The sequence below is a fragment of the Lacerta agilis genome, chromosome 9 (assembly GCF_009819535.1).
Source record: "Lacerta agilis isolate rLacAgi1 chromosome 9, rLacAgi1.pri, whole genome shotgun sequence".
Classification (NCBI taxonomy): domain Eukaryota; kingdom Metazoa; phylum Chordata; class Lepidosauria; order Squamata; family Lacertidae; genus Lacerta; species Lacerta agilis.
Window position 1 is genome coordinate 36,608,970 of NC_046320.1, and position 24,574 is coordinate 36,633,543.

A 24,574-nucleotide genomic window follows, 5' to 3' on the forward strand; every position below is an offset into this window, starting at 1 on the left:
TGGGGCATAAATTATTAGTGTAATTTATAGGTTTCTGTAATCTACATTAAAATACATTTGCTTTTGATTCTCCCCCCCCCCCCGCCCAACAACTTGCTTAAAAAGAAAACAGCTTCAACATAGCTCAGCTGTTAAATAGGGAAACCTAACAGCTTCAGCAATTGACTTGTTAATGATACGCACCTTGCCCAGACAGAACAGAACACTGGTTCCTCAGTATGTTAAAAGCACTGTGCTATCTAGACTAATAATGCATTCATCAAGGGCCAAGGTTATAACGATATGAATGAGGTGAAGGCAGGTCAGAAATATATAAACTTGGAAGCTAGTCCTTAGCACTGCAACCTAATAAGTGTACTTTAGGTCTCAAAATTGTAGGGAAAGATTTATTCTGTATGTTACAATGATGGGCTTCTTTCCTTTAAGCATGTAAAGTTAACTATTAAGATTGAAGCATGCTTTGTACATTTGAGAACCTTAATAAATATTAAGAACATATTTTTTAAAACAGGCCTCTCTTCTACAGTTAACACCAGTTGCTTTTCTCTTACATATGACTGGACAGGATATTCATGTACAGATACTGAACAATATTTATCTGTTTTTCATTCCACTGTTTACCACTTACGCTCTACTGTGCACCATATTGCAAAATTATTTTTCACAAATTTATTATTCTTTCTTCAGTTATAAACTTTGGTGTATTTACAGTTTACGTGACTGAAGTATCAGTTTTGAATTGGAAAAATAGGTCGATTTTATTGCAGCCTTTGCCAACCTGTTACCCTCCAGATGTTTTGGACAACAATTCCCAACAGCATGATGGTACTACTAGGAAATGTAGTCCAAAAATACTTGGAGGGCAACAGATGGGCAAAGGCTATTCCACTGGATACTCATAGAAGTCAAAGATCATGACTGTACATAAAAAATTGTCCAGTAGCACTTATAGAGACAAACTAAGTTTGTTCTGGTTATAAACTTTCATGTGCATGCACACTTCATGCACACGAAAGCTTATAGCCAAAACAAACTTAGTTCGTCTCTAAGGTGCTACTGGACAATTTTTTTATTTATTTTGACTGTGTCAGACCAACACGGCTACCTACCTGAATCATGACTCTACACTTATAGATAGATTACTAAATCATGGTTGCGATCAACCAGTTAAAGAATCATTCATCTGTTAATTATCTGCCTTTTTTACCTGCCTATATAAAATATCCTTATATGCAATTATATTCCTGCTATAACTCTCCCCACACCCACAATTCTACCAGCTTGCTACCTTATTATCTCTTGCTGGCCCTCATTTTCTGTCCAGAACTCCTATATCATCTCTCTTCTCAAAACCCGCTTCTTCCACTAAGCCTTTGGCTTAACCTCTCATCCCTTAGTGCAACTATGCTTTGAGTATGTGTGACAGTTGTATGCCTCTCTGGCTATGCCTTTTCTCCTCTCTCCACACCATCTTTTGTCAGAATTTAAGTTGCCAGTTCCGTCAGACAGGGAATCTGATTTTGCACCATGTGAGTTGATGGTGATACTATTTCAACAATAAGTAATTGTATCTGTAAATTTTATATGGGTGCATTTTTGAAATATTCAGGTGAATACAACACTTAAAATTTCACAACCAAATGTGTATCATTTATTGTTAGAATGAAAGAGCATATATTTTATACTTTTACCATAACACACTAGGTTCAAAATAGTATTAAAAAGTCCTTTTATAGACACCAATTAAAATAATGACTTTTTCCAAGTTACTTAAAAAAATTATGAGGAGAAAACTGGGGTAACATTTCCCCAGTTTTCATTTCTGGAAATGTCAAGTGTAGAACCCTCACCGACACTGAAAAACAATTTTTTAAAAACCCTCAAGACCACAGTTTTGTCTTGTATGTTGTTGGTTTTTTTGTGTATGATTGTCTACGTCTAATAGAAAACTGTGTTCTTACAATTAACAAATTCGTTTTAATGTTCTGCATTCATAATAGGAATTGCTTTAAGAACATGCTAGATAAAACCACAATACATAACTGAGAAGAACATCAAACAATGTTAAGGATGTGATGAAAATACAAATGATATCTTGGGGTGTCCTGAAAGGATGGGGAGAATAATTCAGCTGGTGTTTTGAAGATCACATAGAAATTTTACATTCTGTGTTAAAATGTTCACCTATAAAACAAAGTATATTTTTAGAAGTTTGGCTTTTATTGCTTTGAGTTCTGTTTGATCATCTCTGCATGCATTTAAATATCTTTGTGCAAATTGGGAACATCTGCGTTAGTAAACTTAATAGAAAATCTCAGTTTATTTGCAGATGACTAAGGCTCTTGCTTTTCAGCTAATGTAAGTCCAGCTTACTTCAATGAGGCCTGTATCAGTAAAGTGCTTTAAGTATCAGATTGTAGTGTTAAGGTTTTGCAAGGGCATGTCAGCATCTTTAAACAGAAAAGAGTTAATGTTTTCGATATTTAAAATGAAAACCAGAGACAGCTAATTCAGCTTCAGTATTATCTAGTAAACGTCGAGTACTGGTTGTCAGTGAAGTAAGCCTGTGCCAGAAAATTATGGTGCTGTTTGCTTGTGGTTTCCATACATTTGCACTGATTCCATTTTCAGCTACCATACTTTATTAAAAGAATAGCAGTGGAATATGCGCTCAGTTTTTATGTATAGCCTACATTTGGTTAACTGTGCTTGCTTATTATCAAACTGAGCTTCATAACTAAGTTTTTTATGGAATACACTGTACTGTATTGGTAGAGGTGTATTTTAACTTTAAATATTATGATTCATCAATAGTGTGTAGTACTGGTGGTGATTTAAATCAGTGCCTGATAGAAAGTTCTGTGTTTGTTTCAATATGAGAATTGCATGCATGGTAGTCACCATTCATTTAAATAGTAGCCATTCATTTCAATGGAAGGACCCACTCCACTCTAAGGTAATATATGCAAATTGGAGTCAAACTTACCCTTTAAGTTAAATGGAAACCCCAAAGCAAATACGAACTTCAGAAGAAGGCTTATCCTCAGGACCACAGCAGGTGAGAAAAGGGATTTAAATTCCATTTAATTTCAGGTCTTTATTTGTTCTGAACCTTTTAATGATCAACCCTTCCAGCTGTTTTTATTTACATTTTTAGAAACTGGCATTTTGATGCAAGAGGTGTTCATCAAGTATATTTTGGGTCACAACACCCTTTCTCAAAATTAATGACTTAAGTACTTCCAGGTGGTGCAGTTCCATGCTTGTGCCTGAACATCTGTTCCTGGAGCATATTGCTGGATCTGGACATCAGTGTGTTTATACTGAAAATGCTTTAAAATCTTTGGTGGGGGTTTTTTAATCCACCATTACCATTTTGTCCCAAATTTCTTTCTTGTTTACAGATTGCTGAGCCAAACCATGAAGGATCATCTGGTGAGAGTTGCAAATGAAGCAGAATTTATCTTGAGCAGACAAAGAGCTGAAGATATTCACAGGCATGCTGAATTTGAGGCAAGTCCCAAATCTTACACAATGCACTACTATTTCATTCATACATAGTGGAGAAGTTAACTGAAACATAGGTACCACAGCTATGCCAGATTAAAAATAGAAACACATCAGGTGCCTGTGAAGTTCTGTCTTTAAAGTCCCTGACCATGTTCACCTGTAAATAGTACAAAGAAGCTCTGAAGCACCTATTCTCCTGGATCCAGAGATCTTTCACAAATAGAAAAGCACTTCCACTTGTGCAAGGCAACCCTACTGAATTCCTCCAATTTTCCTGGTTCTTTTGCTTCTTCTTGCACATCCAGAGAGTTCACTGACTCTCAGGAGCAGCTATGGGGAGAGGAGGGAACTTTTAGTGGGGGTGGAAGAGACAAGAAGGACCCATTATGTGATTGGAGTTCTGCTGTATCTTCTCTGGATCCAGCCCACTTTTTTTACTTGTTGTAAACAGGGCTGCTGGTTGGAGGATAGGGATAAAAAGTGCACAGATAAAATTTGGGATGATTTACAATTTTGTATTTTAACATTCATAATTGACAACTATGTTCATCCAGTATAACATCTGGTATCTATATATATAAAACCCAAGTGTCTCTGCGTCCAGTCCCTGTGTCTCTGGGTTTGCGCTACTGCGCATGTGCCCCACGGACACAGGGATTGGAGCAGAGAGATGAGGCCGGGAGCAGTGGTGGCAGTTGAAGCGGGGCGGTTGAATCAGAATGCCAGCGCTCCAGAGGCCGAGGGGAAACTGAGAAGGGAGGCCACGCTGCCGCGGAGACTTGGAGCGCGAGAGAAAACATGGTGCCAAAAGCAACCAGGAAGCAGTGGAGGTAGAAATGGCTGCTCACACCTCTTCCTGGGCTTTCCCTTAGAGTCGGGATGGGCTGCGACCCTTTTGGGGGCTGGGGTTGGAAAGCGAGGTGACGGTTTTGCAAGGAAGGAAATAAATGTCAAAAAGCAGGAGGGGTTGTTGGGTGGGTTGGGTGTCCCCCCGTCCCCCCGTCCCCCAGCCTGGGCTGCTCCGCTCCTTCACTCACGGACTCACTCGAAGGCGAAGAAGAGGCCTCTGGTGACCACGATGAGGCCGAGTGTGAGAAGGAAGATGCCGCTGTGCCGGGCCAGCATGACGCGGCCTCCGCAGTAGAAGTGGTTGCGCCCGGGGAAGACTTCCCACTTGCGCCGGCGCCCGTGCGCCGGGGTGGTGGCGGCGGCTGCCCCGGAAGGGGCTGCCGGCGCTGGAAGCTCGGCGGAAGGAGGAGCGGCTGGGGTTCCCGGCGGGATCTGCTGGTACTCGCATTCCTTCATGGTGATGCCGCCGGCCGGCCTCCTCCGTCCAGACCCCACCAGGCGGTGGCGGTGGCCTCTGGCGCAGCCAGGACCGCCCAGCAGGCAGGCAGGGAGAGACCCACTCGGCAGCTCCGTCGCCCCGCCCTCAGCAGCAGCGGAGGGAGAATGAGCCTGTCCGCCAAGGCCTCCCACCGCAGCGCCCCCCTCGCACCTGCCGGCCTGGAGTCCGCATACAAGAGGCAGGGAGGCAGGCTCCCCCCAGGCCCAGGGAAAAACCCCACTGCTGCCGCCGTTGCCTCACAGGCTGGGCCGGCGATCCCTCTGCCTGCCTGCCACATATGTTCTAGCGCCCATTAACTTAATGGGCTTAAACCACTAGTAATATAGATAAAAGGCTAACTTTAATAAAGCAGTGTGTTGTTTGTAGACTTAAATTGAACTTTGCATTATTATTTTTAATGAAATATTCTTTGGTAATTGCACTTCCCTCTGAGTCATCAGAACAACAACAAAAAAAAAATTAAGGCAAACGTCTACTTTTCTTTTACCATGAAGTCACTTGCGTGATTGTAGTTTGTTTAGTCTTCCTTTGGATAGGCCCCTTCATTTGGTCAAACAGGTATAATATTTTACTGCCGTCTGTTTAGTCTGGTGCATTCTAGTGCTGGTCTCATGGATGTTTCACACACAATTGTTGCTGCACACATACAAATTATTTCCTTCTTTATGCATCTCATGACCACATTATCGTTTTTGACGTAGCATTGCAAATGGATCTTATGAACTATAACCTTACCAGTATGATTCCTTAATCCTCTCGTGCTTATGGCTTTCAAAGATATTGTCCCTGACTGTCCTTGTTCATGTGGATTATGTTCTTTATTCTCCTCTCCCCTCCTCTACTGGAATTCTTAAGTACTTGATAAAAACAACATGTCGTTGGAATTAAACTTACTGATCTATCTAGATCAGGCTGCTCTTTGTATAAATTTATTCTCTAGCAATCTTTTAGCCATTTCAAAATAAAATGATTGACTGAGAAGAGCTGCTTTTGCACAATGTCTTCAGTGGGGACTGGCAGGGTAAAAGCACCTTAGAGAACCTTGCCAGTTTACAGCTGGTACAATCAATAAGAAGAGTGGAGCAGTTAAGCTACTAATTTGGACCTAGAGTTAGCTGCTTCTGAATCATCTTTAAAAAAAAAAAAAAAGATCACATTTTAGATTTTCTAATTGCTACCATTTCTGTCAACAATTTCAGCATTAAAAAACAAACAAATGTGCCTTTAATTTTCTGGGAAAACTTAGAACAAATGTGTATTTGTTCACATGGGGGTTTCGCACAATGACTTTTGGACAAATAAACGCCTGAGTGGCTTTCACACAAATAAATCCTTACGTCTGTTATGTAATAGTATTTCAGTTGCCAGTGGCTCATAAAAATGTAGCCATGGAAATGTTACAGTCTCCAACCAAATATTTACATGTATGAATACACAGCAAACAAAGAAGTCTAAAAGTTATTTTTTGCTAAAGTAGTAACAAAAAAGTCTTTTTTTTTTTATAAACTCAAACAAAATATTGAGGGACAATGAATTACATTGACATGTATTTTGAATTTATTGGATTACTATGCCTGGCCGCCCAGTTCAATACAGAACAAAAAAGAAATACATCATAAAAACTAGTTTTTTTATTGGATTCTCCTAAGAACAAATTTTATTTTTGTTTTGCAGTTTTATTTTACAAATGAAACATTGAGGGTTTTCCTTATGTATTAACACGTAAACATTTGTTGTAAAATACACAAGAAGTGGAAAGATATTATTTTCCTGGACAGTGGTCATTTTTCTAAAGGTCATCTCTGCGGGTCTCAGGATTCATGCTGTGCATTGTTTAATAAGCTGTCTGTACTTCATCTAGACCTAGTTACCCACTCCTGCAAACAGAGATGTTGTCAGATATCTACATTGTCATTTTGTGCTAGTGAAATAGCAGGCAGGTTTCATTTGTTACATCAAAAAATGAAGGGTTGGTAGACAGTCCTGTGGAGACGAAATATACATCTTTTTTAGTTCATTGCCTGATAATCATTGGAGTCTGACAAAGGTGACAACTTATACACTGGTTTTATGCAGATTCACCATGAGTGACATGGCCTCATTGATTAGGTGAATTGCTCTTCTTTTCCTGCTGCTAACATACCCCTCTGCCCTTTAACTGCATTTTTTTCACATAAGAATAGCTAAATCATGGGATTTTTTTTTACTGCATTTCAAAATGCCTCTGTCAGAACTGACCACAATTTTTATTTCTCTCTGTGTTTCTTATGTCTTTGAACTGTCTTCAGGCAGGTGTTGGTTGACACTTCTTGATCTGATGTTGCCTTGACTCTGTTATATCTCAGTGTGATGGCTGAAGGGATTTAATTCACATAATCTTGAATTTAAACAGAAGCTAGACTGCAGAAAAGACAGCACTTCTGTTATACTTATCAGAACTGGAGGGCAGCCATAGTTTTCTCTGTTGACCAAGGCATGTTGCTCTTGAACTCACAAGATACCCATATGTTTCAGCAGAAATTGGTTTTGGAAAGAGAAGCATTATGCTGCTTTGGAAAAAAAAATGTGTGAAGGAATAGATAGGAGTTAAGACCTAGTCATGAACATATCATGAATCCAAATGTAGCAGAATTATTCAGATGGGTGCAGAAAACAAACCATAACTAAAATCATGTAGTGATTTGCTGTAACACTGCCACACTTCAGAGCAAGTTGATTCTGTTATCAGATCACACCAACATAAGGGAACATGTTCACACATAACAATAAAATGTGATTTAATTCTTAGTTCTGCTGTTTAAAATTCCCTGAAGAAAGTTTTGAAATAAAAAAGTGAGATTAATTTTTATATTAAAGCACAAAGCAGCACATAGCATGCATTCAGATCATCAGTTTCATAATAAGCACAAGACTATATCTTTTAAAAATATGTATCTTCTAAAGAATGAAACCAACATCTGAAAACATCTTAAGTCAGCCCTGTACAGGGAAGCCTTTTAAAGTGTAATGTTTTATTATGTTGGAAGCTGTCCATAGTTGCTGGGGCAACCCAGTCTGATAGGTGGGGTACAAATAATATTTTTATTATTATTATTATTCCATTTAAGCATTGGCAAAGACAAAGGGCAGAACTTTTGTTTTGTTTTGTTTTGTTTTTGTCTGTGCTGATTTTTCTCAATGCCCATACAATCCTACCGCATGCAGGGATCCTTTGATAGTGGGTGCGGTAGACTTGGGGGCATTGCACAATTAATTTGAAATGAGCAATATTTTTTACGACTTTCCCGGGCTAAATCTGGAGTGACTTGAACCTGATTTTTATTATTATTTAAAGGGAAGTATATGAAATATTCATAGATACTGTGAATGTTTATAGGTGCCACAAATACAAGGTATTCTTTTACGGTTTTCTACGAACATCTCCTGCAAAATTGTGGTGATGCAGCACCCTTCCCCTCACTTTTTCCATGACACGACTGCCATGACCTCTTAAAAGTAAATGGTAAACATGCGTACTGGAAAATAGTTGTAGCACCATGTCACTTCATGCAAGGGGGAAAAATGTGAAGCACCCCAAACAGAAATGGGTCTGAATCCCTGGTAATGTCCCTTCAAGTAGTATGCATATGTTAATAACAGTGTGCATGTATTTTGGATTATGTGTTTAAGCACTAGCTGTTGGTGGTTTTATTAGGCGCTCTGAGAATCAGTGATACAGTGATTTTTGCATCAGTTTTTGGCACTTGTTGTCTACACACTGACCGTCAGTGGCTCTCTAAGATGTCAGGCAGGTCACCTTCTGCATGCAAAGTGGATGTTTAATAGTCCCAACTGTGATAGATGCAGGAGTGATTAAGAGACAAGCATAAGAATGTTAAATATAAAGTGATGAACAAAGAAAATAGAAGTGTGAATAAAATGTATTTCTTTTTATACTGCTTTTTCGGATGTTGATGGCTTGTGACTGGCCAGTCAGTTTCTCAGTAGTATAAGCAGCTATTCTTCAAAATGGCAGCATGTGTTCTACTCTCTCTCCCTCTCCCTCTTCCTCTCCCTCTTAGATATTTACACAGTTTACAGTTTTTGTGGTTTATAAGTAAGACATGCACCGTTTCCTTTTCGTTGTGATGTCTTTACTGAAATTATGCATTTGTTGCAAATTGCAATAGTCTTATGTTCTGATTATTAGCAGTTTGTCAATATAACTGGGATATTCATTGGACTCTTCTTTGTTGTAAATCATATTAGGCAGCTAACTTCTCTGCATGATTGCCCTTCAATAATTAAATCTAGCATTTCCAGCTGCTGTAAAATTTGTTGCCCTTTTCCCTTCAGTTATGTTTCTTCATGCGTATTAGTTGGACTTCTCTATAGCCCTAATTTTCTCCCTGAGCCGATTTATAGGCTATAGTTATGCAGCAATAAGCTGTTCGTGTTTTGGTTTATGGCTTATGTTGAATATGAATGTAAATGTAGTCATGACTTGCTCAAAAGGTACAGGTAGTTTCTAGCTTATTTCACGTGTCCTCCTTTGCAAAAATAAAATAAAATAATGTTTTCTGCGAATCTTCCCTTTCCTTATAGCTAAGCATCAGATATGCTTTATCTATTAAATCTTAGCTTTTGAGTAGCCTTGAGAAACATTTACTGTATTGTGTTTGCGTGTTTAGACCCTTTACCTTTCCCCTAAATAAATTCACATAGGAGACAGATATTTGGTTTGGTTTTTAGCAAAATTTAGGCCACAACTTTATTGATTACAATCAAATGAGTGGTTGCATAGGTTCTGGTTCGACTATCTCCCTGCACCTATGCAGGCAGCGCTGTCCCAGAGCCACGTTCGTAGGACAGCCAAGGATGAACACCAGGGACAGCTGGTGGAGGGTGAACCAAACAACTGCCCTGATGGCCCCTGGACTGTAGAAGCGGCTGAAGGGCCAGGCTGAGAAGCTGGCTGCTCCGGAAACTGCTGCACTAAGCTCTCCAGTTCGGCATTTATTCTGCTCACAGCCGCTGGATCCGTGCCTACTCTGAACATTAATGTGCACATGCGATCCAACGTATTTTGCAGGATCGCTGGCTGCAAAGGGGAGGGCGAGGGCTGAGAAGCACCCCTTGTAACCCTCCTCTCTTGCTGACCCAGGATTGGAATGCGCTTAACTAGCATGGCACAAGGCCTCAAAACCTAGCTAGGCTTAATTACCGTAAAATGAAAATGGCACTCTCACTAACTCAAAATGGCGCCCACCAGAAACTGGCGTTCGTGCCAAAACAAGATGGCTCCCAATATGGCGGCCTAAGAAGAAGGCGTCTACGAACCCAAAATGGTGGTTCCCGCCCAAATGCACAGCCCCGACCATTTGGAGCCACAGTACGTAAGGACAAGAAGAACCAGGCTTGGAGACGAAGCTTTCTGCCCAATCCTCCACCCGATCCCAATGGAGCACCAGCACCAACCCGCTCCACCAGCCCCAATGGAAGCCAAGACTGGTGAAGTTGAAGGCACCGGCGCCCGGTGCGTCGAGGCAAGGTGGGAAGAACGACTGCTGGGAAACGGTTCCGAAAGGAACTAAAATCCACCCCCCAACTAACTCCCCCCAACCCGGGAGGAAAAAGGGTGGGGGGTAAAGGGTTAAACCAGGAAGGCCTGCAAGCTCCCGTAGGGAGGGATAAGCCCCCAAAGCAAAGCCTCAATTAACGGGGGAAAGGATAGATTAAGGAAAACAGGATAGTTAACGAGAAAGGGAAAATAAGGGTAAGAACGGGGTAAGCGATCACCAAAGGTTGATCGAAGTCTCTCTGAGCAACAGCTGTCCAGGATCTGATGTTCCGTGTTCCGATGCGAAATCCCCAAAGAGGAAGTTCGTAAGCCTCGCATGGGTTATATAGGTCCCGCGTTGCTGCTTTCCGAGGCATCCCATTGGTCAAATTGCATCCCAGCAACACGGGACCCACCTATCAGGGGTTGTGGCTGTTCCAAGATTTATCCACCCGCAACACTGGGTCAAGTAGCCGGGTCGCACTGCAACACGTGCCCTCTTTAATGGAGGACCCGCTTTACACATATGAACATGTTTGAACTCTCTCTTTAAAAAAAAAAAAGAAGGCAAAATAATTAATACAATAATCATAGGAACAATTTATTAGCAGCAACCAATACTGGAAATCAGCCCTAAGCCATTACATCTTCTTACAGCATTAGTAATACAACTCATCACATAGCTGTGAGGTAGGATAAGCACAGCCCATAATTTGGGCCAGGCAGAGGTGCTAACAGGATTTCCTGGGCTGGATATACTGTATGTGAATCGGGCCCCATGCATCCCCTTCCAGATCTACATATATATGTATGTTAATATATGTATTAACATATATTAACCTAGCCTGCCTCACAGGGACGCTGCACTTATAAAAGGGGGAAAGAGAGGGAAACATGCACAATGTTTAGCTCCTGAGTGGAAAAGCAAGATAGAAATATATGTTACGCATATATGTTGCACATAGTTAAAATGTGGAATCCGCTCCCATGGGAGACGGTGATGACCTCTGAAGAGAATTCAACAAATTTATGGAGGCCAAGGCTGTCAATAGCAAGATACCACTTTGATTAATCTTACAATTTACCTATCATTCTCCTTTCTATATTTAGCTTGTTTGTGCATCTAAGGGATGAGGGCAGCTAATGTAAAACCTTGAACTTCAAGGAAAAAGAGGGAAAGTATTTGTAGGATGATGTGTGCTCTCTGTGTTTGTGTATTATGCATGTAGAACAATTGCAAGTGAGGCTTCCAGACATCTGGTGAAATCTCTGTCCCTAAACTGTAGGGCTGCACTGACTTTATTATTATTCAATTTGCAAAAAACAAAAACAAAAAACATTTCACCTTAAAACACTGTGTTAAGGGCTTTCCATGTTCACTCAAGCTCCAAATTGCAACTGTTAAGGGCAATGTAGATACTGGTATGGTACCCAGTGATAATTCAAGCTTCCCCACTATTTGGAGCTGGATGACTGTTAACGGCTGAAGAGTGAGCAGTACGGTTTATAGATGCATCAGGCATAGTATATTAGCTGTGTAGGTAAGAAGTGTTTGGGGAAGCTGCACCTGAAGAAATTCTGACTGGAAATTCACCACACATTGTTGTGGTGAGGGAAATACACTGCATTTTATTGAAGCATCAGGCAGAAATTCGTAGCTGTTTACATCCCTGCTAAATATAGACACTAGCTGATGGTGCAGCTTGGCTTGGTTGCCCACTTGCATCTAGTCTTTTTAATTTATATCCCCCCCCCCCATGCCTTTCAAACTGTTTTTGCTCATCTGCAATTTCTTCTCTGCCTCTCCTTTCACACTTAATTTGTATCTTATCCTGTGCACCCAAACTGCCACATTCTTTTATATTTCCTATAACCTTAATGTCAAATTATTATTGGTTTTACTTTATAAATTATCTTTTACCTCTTTCTGACTTCCATCAGCATCTTCTCTATGCCTTTCCCCGAGATGTGGGATATTTTCCTCCCTTGTGTATCCTCCCCAGATTTTTCTGACTTCAGCCACCTTACAGGATGATGCTGGTGCTGGTAATCAGGTCCAACCAAAAGGCCATAGCTTAGTCAGGGGGATCAGCTGAACCCCTTTGCGCTCTACTGAATCTTCCCTCACAACAGGTTCATACTGAGCACGTGAGGGGGGAATCCTTATGAATTCTCATTACCTACAAATATGACTTTTTAATTTAGCTGGTTTGTGAAATTCAATAAAAACAACAAACATGCTACACGGCTACTGGGGGGGGGGGGAGGACATGGTAGATGTTCCCCTTGAGCTAATATGTCGAACTCTTATCCAAAGGTGAAATTAGTTATACATTTGATGCATAACGGATTTAGTGCTTACACATGAATGTAAAGGGATGAACAAACTAGCTACTTTCTTGTTAAGTTTTGCAGAAATTAATAAAAATACTATTTAAAAGATTGAATTGAAAAAAAGAAAGACATTGCTGAATTTGGATCAGTGTAATTCAAAAAAGACTAATGGGTTGTTTTTAAAAGGATGACAGTGTTTGGCGAAACAGCATGACGTTATAGTAGAGACTTCCTTTTGTAAAAGATCTTCTGCTTTAAATTCTGAAGCTAGTAATGGTTATGCTTTTTATATAATAATTTTCATATGTTGTTAGCTACTAGCTATAAAGAAAGTATATTTTAATTATGGTCAACAACATTTTCAGCACTATTTTTTTAAACTGGGATAATCTTGTAATAGTGCAATGGGGGTAGGTGGGATGCTTAGTTTTTCAGCTGAATAATAATTTAAAAATACAATAAAGTTTAGCATTCCCTGCCAAAACTGAGCCAGGCCAATGTTTAAGTAGAAAGAGAGGGGTTTATTCAAGACATATGTATGGGCACAACTAGATGTTACATAGCAGATCCGCAATCTGGACCTCCCTTCCTGATTTCTGTTATTTTTGTTTACTTTAAACAATTTGTATCCTGCCCTTCAAAAACTTTTTTAAAAAATTCACATTAAATCATACTAAGTTTAAATCAATGGAAACCAGCAACAGTAAGACTGGAATCCTATAGGATATTTCAGAACTCCTCCTCTTGAGGACAGAGAATGAGGTCTTCCATTGGAGAGGAAGATATGACTCCACAATGCTCCTTCTACTTCCAGAAACCTCTGCATCCTTTGCCTTACCCAACACAAGAGTTCTGTTGGTAGGTGCAAAGTGGAATAGCACTCCCAGTTACCCAGCATACCCTCTTGGTGTGAGTATGGCATTGTGTTTCCCCTGCTATCATTGGAAACAATGGAAAACAACGGGAGGGAAACTGAATGGCTCTCTCTCACCCACAGGCTGAAAAGGACAAATGTGGATGGAAGTTCATTAGGGCACTGTAAAATTTCGTTCATCCACCTTTGGTTCTCCCTCCCTCCCTCTTTGGATTGCTCTGTAGAAATGTATAGTAATATAGTATGTAAGAGTAGCATAAAAGCAATTTATCAAGTAAAACTATTAAAAGGCCTGGGTTTTGAGATCAAGTAAATAACTTTGCAAGATGTTAACTTTTTTGGGGGGGGGGGTTTGCATCAGATCATGATTATTATATTGCTGGGGTAGGGCCCAGCTGCTCCTTGCCCAGCATACTTTCCTCTACAGAGCAAATAGCAACTTCAGGAGAAGGGAAAACAGCACGGGTTAGAAGAACCAAGACTCTGATCTGATGCAGGGGTGCAAGGGAGCATAGAATATGCAAAGATGCAGCTGTAGAAACTGGTAATCTTTGCCAGCTGCTATTAACTTCTTCAAAAGCAAAACAGGGGATATCCATAAATTCTGTATATCTCCCATATAACTTCTAGCTGAACCCTAAGAACAATTTCTCATTAGTGGAGATCTGTGTGAGTGAACAGTGATGTGTCTCACAGTGTTCAGGGCCCCTGGAATATTTGAGAAGGATCCAAAAATGAGACATGCTTAATGCATCTTCTGTTATGTCCATGTAAAATCCTTCAGAGTATTGCTGGCAAGTGATCAGTCTATCACATTTGAATTCTGCCCTTCCAATCGGAAGCTTAGTGTGGCACTAAGTTATCCCATTTTATTCTCACTGCAGGACTGTGAGTTTTGGAGGACAAAAGAGTTCCTGACTCATGGCCACTTGGTGAGCTTCATGGGAATTTGAACCCTTTCCCAGTTTAGTTCCAACACTCTGTCTGCAACACTGCACACTTCTTGTATGATGTAAATGTATGCTTAGTGCAGGTGCAGCAGCATGGCTGACGTCTGAGGTTGAATAGTCCTCTTCATTGAGTAAGAAAGAGAAGGAGCATTGTTGGTACTGTTCTTCCTTGATCTATGTGTCTAGATTGTTGGCTGCTGCTGAGAAATAACTGTTCCATATTAAGTTGTCTGTAAGCAAGAATAAATTTTCGTATGGGAGATTATTGATAAATCTTAATAGATTTCTCATTTATTCCCCTGCTCCATTGTCAAAGCGCTGGAAGAATTTTAGCTATAGGTGATCATAAGGAGTGACCTAAATTGATTTAGCCGGTTCTGTGATCATACCTTGCCTCTGTGCTTTGTGTCACTACACAGCTACACTATGGCGGCTTCAAATTTACCTAGTATGTGCTGGTTAAGGACCTATAAGAAAGAATCCAAAGAGTAGTTCTAGCAGGGGCATAAAGTTGTAACAAACCTTTATTTAATTAGAGCCTATTTTCTAATGTCCACTTGTCCTAAAGTCTAATTTGTGTCAGAATCTTGCCCATTCTGAACCAAGGGTGATATTCTCTGTGGCAAAGTCTTGGGGCCTTGCAGAGAATCACAGTACAGATGAAAATCCTAAGGAACCCTCAAATGTCCTAAGGTAGTGGAGTGCCTCATGTCATGCATGTCTCACCTGAGCCACCTGATCATAGCCCAAGCCCTGAGTCTCAAGAGTCACCCTACTCTCAAGCCCAGAGTTGGCATATGTGTGCCTGCCTGCCTGCCTGGTCTGTGACTAGAGGTCTTCTTATATAACACCTTTTTGGGAGGAGGGAAAAGACTCCATTGTGAATAGCAGCCCAGCAGATGACCAGGAAGAAGAGGAGCTAGCAGTGAGGATTTAAGTCTTTCCGTCGCCGCTGGAGCCTTGCTAGCTTAAAAGCTTGTTGAGCCCATAGCCTCCAGCTCTGGAACTTGCACAGCTCTGGAACTCCCTGCTTGGCCCCAGCACTCTAATTTGGTGCTGATCATGGAGTTTGTTTAAGCACCATCATGATATTGGACAATAGATTGGGCATGGTGACTGGTAGGAAGAGAAGGAAGGTAGCAATAGAAACTATTAAAAGTAGGGCAACATACTGTGCTAGATTTGAATGTGATCACAGGTACTTCACTGGCACAAGCTACTAGATTGTACATCAGCAGTCTCCCCCCCCCCCCATCCTACATTTGCCTTCCTGCAACTGACACTCCACAATTGGCAGCCAAGGATAGTTGTTCAAACCTTATCATAAACTGCTGCTGCTTTTATTTCTACTTCTGTTTTCTCAATGTATGTTTTTAACGTTTCAAGTCTCACCTTAGAATTGCAAAAGGGCATTCTTAGATTGAAGCATTCTTTACTAACCTTTTAATCTAAAAGAGTAGCACTTCCTGCCAGTACAAAGCCCTTCATGGCTTGGGGCCTAGGTATTTGTAGAAGTGCCTTTCCCATTATCTGCCAACTCATGCCGTAAGATTTTCTGATGGTTCCGTTATCAGCCATGGTCAATTATGTGATGATGCAGTGCAAGTCCCTCTCTGATACGATACCCCACTTGTGGAATTCCTTCTTTGTAGGTACAATTGTCCCCCTTGCTGGCATCTATTTGACATCAGCTGAAGACATCCCTGTTTCTTTTGGTTTTGGTGGACAGGTGTTGGTTGGTTGTTCTGTTAGCTATAGCCGCTGAATTTGTAGAAGAATCACTGTATTAGTAGGTGTGTGGTTTTAATGTTGATGTTTTGATATATGTATTAATGTTTTACACCTCCTTGGGAACCTTTGCTGAAGGGAGGTTCAAAGATGTAATAAATAATAATTGCAAAAAATACATCCACAGTTATAAACCACAATACATTTAAGCATGGTTTTGAATTAAACATGAAGTATACATGCTAGTCTTAACCATTTGTGCAAATGTAATGGAAGGAACGCTTTCATTTATAGAAATCTCTAGTAAGTCAATACAGTAGACCTCAAATTATCTTTCAGCTTGAAAGTGCTAATAACAAAATGGCTGTTTAAACAGGTTTTAATTCCAATAAATGTTCAGTCAGTATTTATAATGCCAAAATTACTAAAAACATAAATATCCTTAGATTCTTCTATCAAGCCATGAAGAAGTGAATTATTGAAAAGATAAAAATAAATTTGTTTGCTTTCTGTCAGAGTTCATATCCACAGCCAACCTTGATAGAAGACCAGAATGATTTAGACAAGTTTGCTTTGGAGATTCATAACATATGCTTGCTGGACAGAATTGAGTTATCTGTGCTCTGGAGAGTAAGTTATTGTAGCAGGAGCTGACAGAGATGAAGATAACTGAGGGAAATTCAATTACCTTTTAGTGTTTTCCTTCTAATAGGATTCTTAATGTGAAAAAGATCCTTAGATGATGCGCCTCTGTTGCTTGGTGAGATCTACTTTGATACGTGCCTCCAGAATAAAGTGAACTCTGCTTTCTAGGCCTTCATTAGGAATGAAACATGTGACTGCTTCTTAAATGTTGTATTAGATTTCAGGGATTAGATCAAACATTGTCAGTGGCAGACCACATATTCTTCCTTAAAACAACAACAACCCCAAATCATTATTTGTAAATGCTGCTTTTTAGTTTAGAAAACTATGAAATACAGTAAAAGGGTTGTATGTACATTTGCTGGTCCTTATCATCTACCACTATTGTTATGTTGAATCCTTTTGCTAAATGCACCTCAACAGTACTTCCTGTATTGAGCAGTGAGACTGAAATTATCTTTTTCAGGTATCTAGGCTCTCTGTAAAAGGGGTACAGTTCTTTTGAATGAAATGTTTGCCACATGTTTGTGAGAACCTATGTCAAATATATTGCCTTAAATAATGCCTGAATGAGATATTTTACAACAGTTTCTTGTTTTTCCTCTTCCCCCCCCCCCCGGCAACAACTGTTTGTTGTGTGAGGCAGCCAGATAAGACTTCAACAATAGCAGTCTTCCTCATATGGACACAGAGAATACAGCAACAAAGTTAGACCAAAAGTATAGTTTATTTAGGTCCCTGAATCTAGTTGCTAGAAGAGAAAACTGAGAAGGAACATGGTGGCTGCAATGTACTCAGAGGCATAGGCAACTCATCTTGGCATTAAAACTACCAGAGTAGATTATTCATCTCCTTCTGTCTGCCTATGATAATGCCATTCTTAAGAGTGCAAGCATTGTGTAGTTATTAGGAAGTTTTAAAAACAATTGCTCAGCTTAAGAAGGGTAGAGGTAAAATTATACATCTTAACACTCTAGTAACTGTTATCAATATTGTGTTTCTACCCTGCCATGTAGAAACTTTCAACCCACAAGTAATTGTCATAAGTGGCTGTTGCTTTGCACAGGCATTTTGCCACATCTACCCATGTATGTACAAAGGAACCATGGCTTAATGTTGCTTTACAAAACATTTCTATCTAATGGTGGGCTGCATGTATACACAGAAGTATATCCTTTGTGGGGAATTTGTAGAGCATGGCTTGGCTCTCACTTTATCCAGATCAAAGGTTTTTTTTGGACGTGACTGATTTTCTTTTCAGATTTTGAGCTGTATAAAGATGGCTCAGCCATGCAGTCAGTTCAAAAAAGAGGATCTTGGGGAAGGATAGCGCCATAAGAAAGTATATTCCTTTCAGTGTTCTAGTTTGACTGATTTGATGAAAGCATGATGTACTGTGAGGGGGTGAAGCAGCTAATATGATTAGCTGTAATTTAGTTATCATAAACACATTTGCAATCTAATTTTGTAACTGATGTTGTTTTCTTCTTCTTCTGTATGTACTTGAGCAGAAAATAAAAACATCTTAGTTTGTGTAATGGGCCACCAATAACAGTAAACATGTGTGTGTGTGTGTACCTTTCAAAAACAATCTAAAATATTTAGTAAGCACACTCTTTTTTGCAAGAGGGATGTGGGTTTTTTTTAAAGCTTGTGTTTATTTCTGATTTTAAGCTAGAGTAGAGGTACCCCCCATAGGCTTGTTGATTTGTTGTTTCTGTCTGACCACAAGCTGTAGCTGCTTGCGTATTTTAGAATCCTACTGTCATGAAGTTTCTGATTACCTGCCAGCAACTTCTGTTAATTTTGGGTTGCCTTGTGTGAGCAGAAGAACTCTTTTTTTCATCTAACCTTTCCCTGCCCACTGATTTCCCCCTTCTAACTACAGTCTGCATATCCCATCTCCTATTATTATGGAAAGCCTTACTGGCCCTCAGGTAGGTTTTGGGAGAGATAGGAAGCAACAGTGGAGGGGAAGAAATTGGGTTTTTAACATGAGCAGAACTCACCTTCCACTTACAAGAATCCTTCCTGCTTCAATATTGTTGGCAGTAATCTTTAGTGGTAATTTTGTGCCATGGATGTGAAGAAACTTTGTAAGCCTACTATCATGTACTCTTTACAGAAGAGAATTATTCTGTATTCTGCTCTTCGTATACGTCACTCAGTGTTTCATAGTTTTAAGCATATAAATAAACACCAGGAGGTTTGCTACCGTATTTCCTTTTAATAGCTACAATATAACTACAGTACAGCAATAGAAGAAGCATTTATTTCATTATCCCCAGAGGGGTGACCATGTTGCGGAAAAAAAGGAGTTTTGTGCTGCTTGATGGACTAACACATTTATTTCGGCATCAGCTTTTGTGGGCTGCTGTCCACTTCACCAGATGAGTGATACTACCAATGATACAACCACACCTGACTCATCAGACAGAGTCACAACTTAAGAATTTCCATCAGCATTTCTCAAGCTACACTACCCACCCAAAGAAGGTTGTTAGTGGGGCAGGAAGAGAGAGAGAAATAGATCCACAAGGCTAGACTGGTACTTAGGTACAACCTACTACAGTAGAGAAAAAGACAGAACCAGTGTGGTGTAGTGGTTAAGAGTAGTAGACTCGTAATCTGGGGAACCGGGTTCGTGTCTCCACTCCTCCACATGCAGCTGCTGGGTGACCTTGGGCTAGTCACACTTCTTTGAAGTCTCTCTGCCCCACTCACCTCACAGAGTGTTTGTTGTGGGGGGAGGAAGGGAAAGGAGAATGTTAGCCGCTTTGAGACTCCTTCGGGTAGTGAAAAGCGGGATATCAAATCCAAACTTTTCTTCTTCTTCTTCTTACTTGTCACTTAACAGTGTTCAGCTGAAACCAATGGGACAATGACACTTACCTCTCACAGGCCTTTGATGGTAGGGTGTTTACAGACAGGCCCCAACTAAGATAGCTCTCATCAGAAACTACAGACACATAGTGATAAAGCAGAGATATGAACACAGGGGCTAACCGTTGCTGCAGACCCAAATAATAATAATAATAATAATAATAATAATAATAATAATAATAATGCCAACTGTGTCCCCATGTCTACTCTGGCGCCACTGTTACAGGGCTTCAATGTGTCATCCACCTTGTCAGGGATCCATTCACTTATTCATCTTCCAGTCCACAGTGTGGCTGCAGCTTTTTGAGCCGATTGAAGTTTCTGAGCACTTTTCAAAGGCAGCTCCATGTAGAGTGTGTTATATAGTAATCCAAACATCCTGCCTGAAGAAGAGTTCTGTAGAACTTGGAAGCTTGTTTGCTGTTTTGTCACACTTTTGTGACACACAAACCTGTCTGGAATGTGTCCTTGAACTGTGATAATTCCTCTTGTGTGTGTAAGGAATGTAGTCTAGTGTACAAAGATTAAGGTATCATCCATCGCTCTGCCTACTTTTGCATCTGGCCCAATCCACTTTTTTCCACTCTGCCCCACCCACCATTAACATGTGGTCCCTAGGTGGTGAACCATGAAATAAAGTGGCCCTCAGGATGAAAAAAGTTCCCTACTTCAATTTTAGTTGGTCTTAATACAGTCGTACCTTGGAAGTTGAACGGAATCCGTTCGACTTCTAAAACATTCAGAAACCCAAGTGCTTCTGCAGCCAATTGGAAGCTGTGGAAGCCATGCTGGACATTCAGCTTCTGAAAATCATTTGAAAAGCGGGACACTCACTTCTGGGTTTCGATCGTTCAGGAGCTGATTTGTTCGGGAGCCAGGGCATTCGAGATCCAAGGTACGACTGTATGAGATATTGCCGCGATATGATTTTTGCATTCTCTTTGTTAGAATGCTACTATTTGTCTAATTGGTGCCTTTCTTATGGAGCATCTACCTTTCAGTGAGAAGGACACAGAGAAAGCATTTTGCCTTAAGCACAAATTAAATCTTGAAGTAGAATAGAGCAATTATTAAACTGAACATGCATTCTTATCTATATGCTTATTTCATTCTGTTACCTATAGAAAACATATTCTTACCGTCATGTAAAAATATCAACCCTCTTTTGACTAGCACCAGTACATCACATTACTGTGCTTTATAGAACTTTCCTTGTACTGATTATAATGCTTCTAATCATGAGATAGTCTCAACACTTTATTTTCTACAGACCCTTGGGGTGTGGAGGGGGGCTCCTTTTACTATGTTAATAATAACCAGGATCCCCTATATATGGCAAAGCAATGAGACCACAACAGATTTCTGTAACAAATAGCTTTCAAAAAAAGTTTATTTATATGCAGATCCTGAATCTTCAGATCCGTTAAGGGCTAGATAAATGATGATGATGCAGGGGGCGGAGGCTGCAGGTTGCAGAGATGAAAAGCCAATACATTGTATTCAGTCCATTAAAACAAGAAGAAATAGAAAAGATACCTTGATAAGTGTTCTGCCTGTGTTAACCTTGATGGCTATTATCGGGGGAGGGGAAAGGGGGCATGCTGCTATATCTATTTCATTGGCTTGGGCTTTTTCATGCTGAAAGAAATCAATACTTTGAGTCGTTGGATGACAGAAGCATCACTTCAGAATTGAAGGTGGCTGTCAGACATTGTCATTGGTTGACTTTTGTTTGCTATTGAGGTTTTAAGCTTTCATTTTTCTAAGTCTTATTCAGGAGCTTTGGAAGATTTCCCTGGGTGGCATTTCTAGTTCAGACTTTAAACGGAAGGTTAAAGGTCAAGTGCAAAAGATCTAACAGAAAAACACAGGAGCTTGTTTCATTTACTAAAATCTGTGGTTCGGATGGGAATTTGCATTTGCAGGTGGTATGTTTTTGTTCCCCTCAGATTGCTTTTTCTCTTCTTAATGATACCCTTATGGGAAATGGTTAGCAATCATTTGCTTGGATATAGTTTCTTTTTTATATAAAAAACCCTCAACTTAGTATTATTCAATGTAGTATAGGAATATTTAACATTACACTATTATTTGTTGTGGAGCTGAAAATAGATGCATACACGGAAACATTTGTTTTCAAACATTTCTCTGTTTCTCTATACTCAGTAATACTTCTAGGAATATCCTAGTAGACTGGAATAATCATTAGTCAAAGGAGAAAATTCCCTTATTTCTCCATCCTTAATTGTTTTTCATACAAATTGTTGTTTTCCTTGATTTTTACCATGTCTTGACTGCTATTTTTGTGACACATTTTATATGGCATTTTATCAGTGTTTGTTTTCTGGGGGTACTCAAGGGTATGTAGTACCAGCACCCTGCTCCCCAAATGATAAAGCATGGCACTTACTGTAATAACTTCATTGTGAGTACTGGCACCCTTTCCCCCCAAAAAAGAACAAAAGCACTGCATTTTATTATAATAAGGTCAATTATACTGGCAGGGGCGTCGCTGGGGAGGGGCGGTGGGGGCGGGACGCCCCCAGTGACAGGGTGAGCAGCGGCGGGTGGGGGTGTCAAGCGGCGGCCCCTCCCGCCACTCCCACGCGCCGCCGCTCCCTCCGTCACCCCCGGAGCAGCAGCACATGGATGGGGTGCTTCTGCCGCTTTTTTTCGGCGGGGGGGGGCGACCCGCGAGGGGGGTTGTCCCCCCCTCCTCGCTGGTCACCCCCACTCCGCGCCGAAAAAACCGCGGGAGGGCGGGCGGGGAAAGCCTGGAAAGGAAGCAGAGCAGGCGCGTTTAAGCGCCGCTCTGCTTCTTTTTCCGCTTTCCGCCGCTTTTTTTCGGCGGTGGGGGGCGACCAGCGAGGTGGGGGTCACCCGTCACCCCCTCCTCGCTGGTCACCACCCCCCCGCCGAAAAAACCGCGGGGGGGGGGGCGGGGAAAGCCTGGAAAGGAAGCAGAGCAGGCACGTTTAAGCGCCGCTCTGCTTCTTTTTCCGCTTTCCACCGCTTTTTTTCGGCGGGGGGGCGACCAGCGAGGTGGGGGTCACCCTTGTCACCCCCTCCTCGCTGGTCACCACCACCCCCCCGCCGAAAAAAACCGCGGGGGGGGGCCGGGGAAAGCCTGGAAAGGAAGCAGAGCAGGCGCGTTTAAGCGCCGCTCTGCTTCTTTTTCCGCTTTCCGCCGCTTTTTTCGGCGGGGGGGGCCGACCAGCGAGGTGGGGGTCACCCGTCACTCCCTCCTCGCTGGTCACCACCCCCCCGCCGAAAAAACCGCGGGGGGGGGGGCGGGGAAAGCCTGGAAAGGAAGCAGAGCAGGCGCGTTTAAGCGCCGCTCTGCTTCTTTTTCCGCTTTCCACCGCTTTTTTTCGGCGGGGGGGGGCGACCAGCGAGGTGGGGGTCACCCGTCACCCCCTCCTCGCTGGTCACCACCCCCCCGCCGAAAAAAACCGCGGGGGGGGCGGGGAAAGCCTGGAAAGGAAGCAGAGCAGGCGCGTTTAAGCGCCGCTCTGCTTCTTTTTCCGCTTTCCACCGCTTTTTTTCGGCGGGGGGGGGGGCGACCAGCGAGGTGGGGGTCACCCGTCACCCCCTCCTCGCTGGTCACCACCCCCCCCGCCGAAAAAAGCCTCGGAAAGGGGGAAATCCCCCCTTTCTGTATACACGTGCGTCGTGACGTCATGATGACGTCACGGCGCGCGCGTCGTGCCCCTCCCCCAGGGGGTGCCTCTGCGCTGCCGCCGCCCCCAGCAGCGCAGAGGCTAGCGACGCCACTGTATACTGGCCTTTTGTTGAAAAACCATCAGATTCATATTGTTGCTATAGTATTAAACACTTGAATACCTTTATAGAATCTGACTTAGTATAACCAAAAATTAAATTCCTATTTAAGCTCTGACTTAGTATATGAAAATTAAGCCAATTGACTACTCTCAAAATGTTGGGTTATATTCAGCATCACGTGAGCAAATTGGATGGGACTTCCCCATTCTGTCTGCCTCCCTGTGCCACCAAATCTGCTGCAAAGGATCCTGCAACTCTATAGAGCAGATTTTGGCAGTGTGCAGGAGGCTGCCAGGGTGTGTGTGAGAGAGAAAGAGGAAAAAGGAAAGTCCTGCTGTGCAAACAAAAGTCTGTTGCATGAGTAGATACCACTGGATGTCACCCACTATTAACATAAACTCTGGAGTCATAATTATTTTTCCTTTGATTACCGCACATCTTCTGAAAGTACTAGGGGCTGCTTACCCTGGTCACATGTCTTGCCTATCGCACTGGCTTACCTGGTCTTGATGGAGATAAAGAAGTAGTTAGTTGGTTGGATGCGCTTGTATATAGTGAAACAATGTGAAACAAATCAAATGGTGCACAGATGCACTGAACAGACAAAAGAAGATGCATCTTCACACAGCACATAGTTAAACTATGATGTTTGTTACTGTAAGATGGCTATCAGCTTGGACACAGTGTTTGAAACTCCCATTGTTCTAGGTGCATTTTGTGACAGGGAATTTCATTAGCGCAAGCAGTTTCTGGGCACAGTAGTACACCTAAGATTTCAGATTAAAACTGCAGCGTGGAAGGAAAGGAGGACCTTTTTCTGTCCCCCAACTTCCAGCTACTCTCTGAAGGCTGGAGAAGAGAATATAAGGGGGTGGGCAGGGGAAGAACTAGACCATGTGAAAAATGAACATAATATTTTAGCTGCAGTTCATTCATTTTCAGCTTTGTATTCTTGTTATAAAAAGTGTGCCTAGACATTC

At 41.5% G+C, this 24,574-nt stretch overlaps 1 protein-coding gene across 4 annotated transcripts in view; it reads left to right on the forward strand.

The window, feature by feature from the left end:
- LRBA (LPS responsive beige-like anchor protein) overlaps nt 1–24,574 on the forward strand; it is a 321,418-nt gene that overhangs the window by 86,011 nt on the left and 210,833 nt on the right. For all 4 annotated transcript variants that reach the window (XM_033160146.1, XM_033160148.1, XM_033160147.1 and 1 more), the window contains exon 30: nt 3,405–3,513. In XM_033160146.1, coding sequence (XP_033016037.1) covers nt 3,405–3,513 — 109 coding nt within the window. The remainder of the gene's footprint in view (nt 1–3,404; nt 3,514–24,574) is intronic.